The sequence below is a fragment of the Phoenix dactylifera genome, chromosome 13, assembly GCF_009389715.1.
Source record: "Phoenix dactylifera cultivar Barhee BC4 chromosome 13, palm_55x_up_171113_PBpolish2nd_filt_p, whole genome shotgun sequence".
Lineage (NCBI taxonomy): Eukaryota > Viridiplantae > Streptophyta > Magnoliopsida > Arecales > Arecaceae > Phoenix > Phoenix dactylifera.
The window spans coordinates 1,611,483-1,619,504 of record NC_052404.1 but is presented as its reverse complement, the minus strand read 5'-3'; the positions used below and the strand labels follow the sequence as shown (position 1 = coordinate 1,619,504).

Below are 8,022 nucleotides of genomic sequence, written 5' to 3'. Positions count from 1 at the left end.
GGAATTTATCGAACTCAGTCTCATAAAGGTCGATAGATCTCATCTAGATGCAACCCTATTCCAAAATGAATCTACTGCAGCCAATTCGTACTACAAGACCCGAATGACTAGGGCCCAAGTTCACATGCTCGTCAAACTACAGGAACCTCACAGTGAATAGCTGAGGCATCGTAGGTCAAAGGACCAGTCATACAAATGCAGCATAAGTAGTCACTGACGAGTGGATAGACATCCATGTAACTACTATCTTTGGTCACGCTCAGTACCTTGTTCTTTAAGAAGTACTTGCATAATCACTCCAGTGTCTCTACACCGTAGACTCGAGACTCGTCCATCTGACTAAGTAATCTGTGCACTAATCTCAGCGGATCGATCACCGTCCCTCGTGATGGATCCATCGATCAGGAGCATTTAGAAATTAATCCCTAATGACACATGCCTCAAATTCTCAACTTCTTGAAATTGTGTCATCATCTATTAATTTCTTGGACGATTCATGGACACATACAAACATTAATAAAAAATAAATTGCCCAATCTTATTTATTAATAAGTGTCAAATTACAAATTTTTGCTCCAGATTACAAATATGCGTGAGTCACGTTGGCTTCTAGGGCATACTTCTAACAGACTCTTCATTAATCTCATAGCTAGTTGATATAGTTTGAGATGTCGAGCATGCATATTGCTTGCAATCCTATTTAGGAGGACATGCCGATATATAACACTGCATTTAGTTTCTCCTGTTACTGGACAACAAGGATAACAAGGATATCATTGTTGAGCATGGGATGCTGGATTTAGGCCGGTCATCCTTATGTTCCTGCTGCTTTTCTTCTTCAGGAACTCAGAGTACCAAAATGCAGAGAGCCTCGGTTGCCTTCTGTGCTCCTCCCCCTCAAAGTCCACATAATGTAGCCCAAAGCGCGCGCTATACCCAGCCAAAAACTCGAAGACATCTAAGAATGCCCACACAAAGTATCCTCTCACGTTTGATCCATTCCTGCAGACGAGAAAAAAGGGAGGGAAATAAGAGCAGGTGCTCAGAAATGAAGAATTTATTTGTCAAAAAGTTTCTAGCAGAAACTTTGTTTAATTAACTTGGTGCGCGTAAGAACGACAGAAATAATATTACCTGAAAGCTTGAAGTGTGCTTCCCATGAAACCACTCAAGAAATCGATCCTTGCAGTATCGTTGAAAGTGTCATTAACTCCCAGTCCAAAGCCTGATGACATAAATGTAGCGCACACATCAAACAGCAAGCCTTGTTTCCATAGGCGACCATATTCCAAATTTAGCATTATTAAGTGTCTAACAACCCTTTTGTAAATTTTGATTGACCATGGTATATATATTCTAGAACTGGTTGATTTCTAAAGGTCTCGGATGGATATCGCACCCCATGGCCTTGGAAGCAGAGGAGCATTTGGAAGTACTTGTCTTTTTGTTTTTGCCTTATCTCAAACAGATCAAGATAGGAGAATACAGTAGAATAGCTAGCTCTCTGTTCCTTTATCTCTCACATAAGTTACAGATGGGACTTCAGAATTTGTGAGGAATGTTGCAAAGGACTGTAACATTCCTTCTAACTAACAAGATTGAAGTCGCTATGGTGGAGCTGGACTGACCATTTTCTTGGATATAAATAGGAGGATTTCCATAGACTTCTTTAATATACTCCAACATATACTGTAGCCCAGCTGGATCAACTGGAATGTGGCTTGGAATAAACTGGTTCAGAGAATACTAAACATGTTAGCCAACTGAAGCTATGAAACCAAGCCTGCTTGCGATAAAAGGCAGCACTCTTACCTGACCAGCTGGTGTTTCATTCCTAGAAACTGCAATACATCATTAGCCATCAGTTAGGCCCCACTCCAAAAATTTTATCCATTTCAATTAGTTGATGCTAGAGAACCAAACCTGTAAATAGGGCAAAGACATCTGCGTTGAAGTCACGGAGACTTGGCTTCGGACCATTAGAGTTGTCTTTGACATACACTGAAAGGTAGTGGTTCAGACCAATGAAGTCAAAAGAACCCTTTACTTGTTTGGACTGGTGTTTGTTGAAGGACGGGAGCCTCGAGCCTGCATTCTGCTTCATTACCTTAGGATAGTCTCCAGCCACCAGGGGATTTAAGATCCTGAAGTTGCATATCTCGTTATTTCATAGAAAAGCACTATACTTCATGCATACGCATCGATAACATACAGTGCCATGAGGTCAAATGCATGCATTCATGGTAATGTAAGTATACCTACCTTCGAAGTTATGAAAGTAGTATACAAGCCATACGCTTACCAGCCAACTGTGAAGTCTAATGCTCTTTGGGCTGCTTCAACATCTGCTGTGGAGTTTGAAAATGGGTAACACCAGTAGGAGTAGACATTTATGCCTATCCATCCCTTTTGCACAGCCTGCATCCAAAAAGCAGCAGGAATTTACAGAGCTAGAAAGTTTCCAATATCCGTTTCTTGTAATAAGAACACAAGCTAATCTTTTCCATAATATATATATATTCTCTACAGGAGATTTAAGTGATGATTCAAAGGACGTAGCAAGAAGAGTGGAAGATTATTTAGATAATATGGGTGGTTGTATGAAAGAATTTTGCTGAAGGTGATGATGATCAAGGATGTTACCTTCATTTGAAAGGTTAAAATGGCAGACAAAGCTGGCCAAATTTTTTGGATTGATGTTTCTTATGTAGGTAGGCTTGAAGTTTACCAATGAAAGTTTTGATCTATCTTGCAGTTCAAGCCCATCCTTCTTGTTATTTGCTCATTATTAATTATTGGTCTATTTGTTGTGGTTTTCTCTGAAAAGAAAAAAAAAATGGAAAAAGAGAAGCTATTTGCCATTCACTATGCCTTAGATGGTGTTCGCCGTTTTGTTGGGGGGGAGAAAAGGCTTGAAAGTTTGTGCCATGGACTGCTATTTTCAAATTCTTTTACTCCAACATGAGCATGTAGTAGATGGACTGTGTAAATGGAATGTGCCCATTGCTCTGTACATGCATCCCAAATAGGGTGTAATCCGATTACAGCTATGTATTGGAATTATGCTGAAAGTAATAAAACATTCGCATAAAGACAGACTCCTCTAGTTTCAGGAAAAAGATGTATGCCCAGCTCCATCTATCTCAAAATCCTTAAAAAAAATGCAAGCAACGCTCAACTTGGCAAAGTTAAGAAATGATCTGAATGAAATTACTCACTTGATATTTATTCTTATATAGTGTGACAGCTGATGCATGCGCTAGTAGAATGTTGTGAACTGCAATGTATGGCTCTGTGGTGGAATTGCCGGCCATGCAATTGATGCCAAATGGATAAGAGCACCGGCTAGGTGGCCATATTCCGGTGTCATAGGATGCCATCCCTATAACATCGGGCTCGACAATGGTAGTCCAATGCGAAACTCTATCGCCAAATTGCCTAAAGCACACGTCTGCATATGCTGTGAAATCATCCCTGAAGGATATATACATAGTTCAAGAAAATTTTCACTCACTTCATGTTTGATAAGAGAAGTTTAGCATGAAAATACATTAGGAGTTCAAAAAATTACACGATCTTGGGGCTCAGCCATCCTCCGTACTCGTCTTCGAGTACTTGGGGAAGATCAAGATGGTAGAGTGTAACATGCAGCTGAATTCCTATTGCATTCAAAAGGAAATGGAAGAAGAAGATCATGAAGAAATTCTTTTTGAGCAATGAAGAAAAGAACTCTCCTGACGAATATATTACAAAGACACTAGTAAATGAAGATATTTTCTTCTGAAACATAGAAATGCTGATCTTTACGTTTATTATTTATACATAAAACTGAGTAGATCTGCATTCTTATGTAGAAGAGATTTTCTGGCGGGCCTCTTGTTGGCTATAAGATGTTTAAGGTAATGAGAAAAAAGATTTCAAGCATAAGAGTGTAAAATAATTCAGCTTATTATTAAGAACACAATTTTCCTGAGGCTTATCAAGTTAAAGGACTGATTACAATGATATGATCACATATAACATAACTAAGTTCCATAAGCGGAATGGTAATCAAATCTGACCATTTTCTATCAGCTCGTTGATGAGGTTGTTGTAGAACTCCAGGCCTTTTGGATTGACATATCCTCTCCCATCTAGAGAGAAATTAAAGTCGTAATTAGCGAGGAAACTTTAGTAAAGCAGGCAAAGTGTACACAAGGGATAAGAACCATCTGGTTATCATACATGGAAGAAGCCTTGACCAAGAGATGGAGAATCTGTAGGCCTCCAGACCTGTGTCAGTCATTAGCTTGACATCTTCCTGCATGATATAAAGTGCATTTATTTCAGATACCGGTGCATGATGGCAGCTTATTAGACCCTTTTAGTTCTTGAAATTATAAACATCTACTTCCAAAGAATAAAATTTTAGATTTTGATCACATGTAACTCAAAGGTTACATTTTAGGTTGATCACGTTTCATCAGCATAACACAAGATATGAAAGGATCTCTTAATTTGTGAAAACCAATGTCATTTCTTTTTATCATGTTAATTATCAAATATCACATTTACAGGAAGATAAAGATTGTTTTATATTCTGAATCCGGCCATCACAAACTAGACCAGTGCATAAAGATAGGGAAAATGGAATGAAGGAAATAAAATTATTATTATACTCTTTTATTATAAATAAAATTATTATTATTATTTTAGATTCTTTTATTATTCTAAGCCAGTCATTTTTATTATTATTATTTATTCATTTGTTTTTTCCTTCAAAATTAGAGACTCATCACCGTATATGGCCGGAGCTTTTGTCTTTTAGGTGACCTAGTCTTTAAGTATAATTGAGGCAGAGTTTCTATTTGGATCTTTATGGCCAGAATATTCCAAGTTGTTCCTGAATATTACTACATGGTCGTCAGCAATGACGATATTCAAACAAAAGGTCCACTGAAAATGACGTGCTATAAAAAAGAAGAGGGTTATTCCTTGGTTTAGGCAAGATTTAAACCCAGATTATTTGATACCATCATATAATAGTTTTTATCAAGTGCAGAAGTTGGCATCTATAGATGATCATAATTTATTTGTTCAATTTTTATATAAGTAATCAAATAATGGACTTTCTTTCCTGATTGGCTAACTTCTTTCTTTATTGTCGCGTAGACACACAAACAAAAAAAAAGAAAGAAAGAAATTTGGAGGAGTTGCATACTTGCGGGATTTATAAAAGATTTGCTTTCTTATCATGGTGGGGGGCAGGTGTGACCCAAGTTTCTTATCTCAATCCCTCCTCATTCTTTTGGACAAGCTAGTTATAAGAGTGAGAATGGAGTGATTAAAACCATTTTTAAACATATATTTCTATGGTATACTGTATATAATGACCTCAAAACAAAAGGGTTGTTTTTGATACATCATGGTCATTAAACAATTTTCATAATGGTTATTTTCTAACCTTGTCACTGCAGTATTTTTTTTAAAAAAAACATAATTATTGTACATATATCTTTTTCTGATACAACATGGTTATATTTGCATGCAGATCATATTACATTGAAAAGCATATGGCTATTTTGTTTTTATAATTCAAGAATTAATAATATAAGATAATGTTCTAAATAAAGGTAGGATTATACCTTGTATTTGTGGTACCCATCTGAAGCTACATCACCTGTGCTCTTGTCTGCCATCCCCCCTGTCAAGATCATTACAAACTCAAACCTTTTGATTTTGTTTGATCGCAATAAGATGTATCTTCACTGCACAAGAGCTTCTTTAAAGATGTATTTTCTTCTGAGTATGATGCCATAATTTGGAAAAAGGCTATAATCATTTAACAAGAACACAGACAAATGTCGCATGTTGGTGTGTCACAAAATAAATAAGCATAGCTTTGAATTTGTGTGATATCTTGCTTGCTTCAGACATCGAGGTGGTGTTGATCCAAGCAAAGGTGAATTATAAAAGTCTTGATCCCACCCCCTAAGTCCTAACTTTGGAGGAAAAAAAATAAAAAGTTTACCTGCATGAGTGAAAGTATCCCAAATGCTTGGAGTCCTTCCATCCTCAGCTGCTGCTCCCTCCACCTGCAAATTGGTGTCCAAACATGGTTTTAGCTCCAGTTGCAGCCCACCGTTTCTCCGTGTTTTTCTTGTCATCTGAAGGAAGGAAACCAAGGACAGAGAGCTAACAAACCTGGTAAGCCGAGGTTCCAGCTCCAAAGACGAAGTCCGGTGGGAAATCATTCCTGTTAAATTTGGTGGCAGTTTGGCCTGAACTACCCTCTCCTACAGATAGCAGAAGAACCAGGAATAAAGTAGAAATGAATCCTCCCCTCCTCATCTCTTTCTTTTTCTTAAACTAGTGGCCTCTTCAGGCTCTTCTGGGAGTCCCCCACCCGCTCCCTTCCTCTGTGCAGCAGTCTCCTCTAAGAAATCTACATGTACTGTTTTGATGGATTGGAGAAGAGGCACTTCAAGGAGATGAGGACATAAAGAAACAGACGAAGCAACGGTCGTTCCCTCTATGTAGAAGAAGAAGAAAGAAGCAACTCTGCAATCTCCATGAACCAGAAAAAAAAAAGATAAAAAAAAAAGAGAGAGAAAGGAAACAAGCTCTGCAATCGCCTTCACAAGAATAGGAAAACTAATTTGTCAGAACAACGGCTCCAATCTCACTCGAGGTAATCTCCAGATTTTGAAAGCAATATCTTACGACTTTTCGACTTAGATGCGGCAACGACAAATAGTGTTTGGTGACATTTATGGCGAGCAAGGTTGTGAATTGAATTGAAAAGTCGGTATTTACCATTAAGAAGAATCATGAAAAGGTGAAGTAACGTGTGAATTGCGCAATGCCCCCAACGCCCGTGTCATGCTGCTATTTTCGGACAACATTTCACCTTCTCGATTTGGATGGTGCATATACGTGTAATCCAGACCACCTCCATATTTTTTTTTAAGTAAATTAAAAATAAAAATAATTACACTTACATCTAATAATTTAATAAATTTATATTTATTCGGTTTATTCTAATCTAATATTTTAATTATTTCAATCTACAATTTAATAGGACGTTAGTTAGACCATTAATCTTAAATAAGATCAAACTATTATGTCAGAAAAAATTTCAAAAATAATTAAGATAATCTTAAGTGATATAACAGTCATAAAAAAAAAGTATGCATTCTTCTTTCTATTTAAAAAAAATTTTAATTTTTTATATGGGATAAACAATTTTACTAATACTACTACTTTAATCGGATATGAGTATAGGTTTTACAAGCAATTGAGTATAAGCATAATAAACGCAAATGTTAAGAGAGTTTTTGTAATTTTCTTTTTTAAGGATGGGGTATTTAGTCATGAATAATTTATTTTGAGTAGATTTTTTCATTTCTAAAAAAAAAATAATAATAAAAGGTAAGCAATATATCAGTTTGAAGGAGGGTGCAAACCGATCACATTTTTTATGTGATATAAGAGAATATGGCTCAATTCCCACTGTGAGGCAGTCAGCATTCTTGGTCACCTTAAGCCACATTACAGTGGTATCAAGAAAGTGCTGCAATGAAGGGAACTAAGCATAAGATGAAGAAAACGGCTCGTGTGAATTGGCGTACTTGTCAACAAGTTTAATCTAACTTCACGTACGTAGTGTGAACAACATCAGACAGGGCTCCGGCTAAGCCACAAATTGAACCCAATTCAGGTCTCGAGAAAGCAAAAACTTCAGGTCCCAATTGTATTGGGAACGGGATAAATATTGCATGCATATCCTAATGAGGGGTGTGAATCACAACCCGGCCAGAGTTGTGCTGGTCTGGTTCGCAGCAAACGCGAGTGTTTAATTGATGAGGGTGTTGCATATCTGAATCCCTCTTGACTGCCCAAATAAATCCAGGAGCCAACCAATTCTACCGAGAAATTTTGATCATGCAATCTCTTCACTGTGAAACAATGGCGGAGATGACAAACCATCTATCCGTTAAGCGCCCGTTCACAAGAAATTTTTGGCATCTTTGATATCGCATC

The 8,022-nt window shown here is 37.2% G+C and overlaps 1 protein-coding gene across 1 annotated transcript; it reads right to left on the bottom strand.

Moving 5' to 3' along the window:
- Positions 1-659: 659 nt before the first annotated feature.
- On the bottom strand, positions 660-6,690 carry LOC103707243 (beta-glucosidase 22-like). The gene is made up of 13 exons (XM_008791650.4): positions 6,184-6,690; positions 6,011-6,074; positions 5,625-5,683; positions 4,225-4,300; positions 4,062-4,133; positions 3,572-3,659; positions 3,219-3,474; positions 2,303-2,418; positions 1,924-2,144; positions 1,813-1,841; positions 1,629-1,731; positions 1,135-1,225; positions 660-1,002 (listed from the first exon to the last, which is right to left on the bottom strand). Exons 1-13 carry the CDS (start codon positions 6,328-6,330, stop codon positions 774-776), a joined length of 1,551 nt encoding a protein of 516 aa, XP_008789872.1. The 5' UTR covers positions 6,331-6,690; the 3' UTR covers positions 660-773.
- Between the last annotated feature and the right edge of the window lie 1,332 nt (positions 6,691-8,022).

Coding starts and splice junctions, on each gene's coding strand:
- LOC103707243 (XM_008791650.4), bottom strand. CDS start 6,330: ATGAGGAGGGGAGGATTCATTTCTACTTTATTCCTGGTTCTTCTGCTA. Junction 5,684..6,010: donor GGATACTTTCACTCATGCAG/GTAAACTTTTTA, acceptor TGATCTTGACAG/GGGGGATGGCAGACAAGAGC. Junction 4,134..4,224: donor TTGGTCAAGGCTTCTTCCAT/GTATGATAACCA, acceptor ATTTCTCTCTAG/ATGGGAGAGGATATGTCAAT.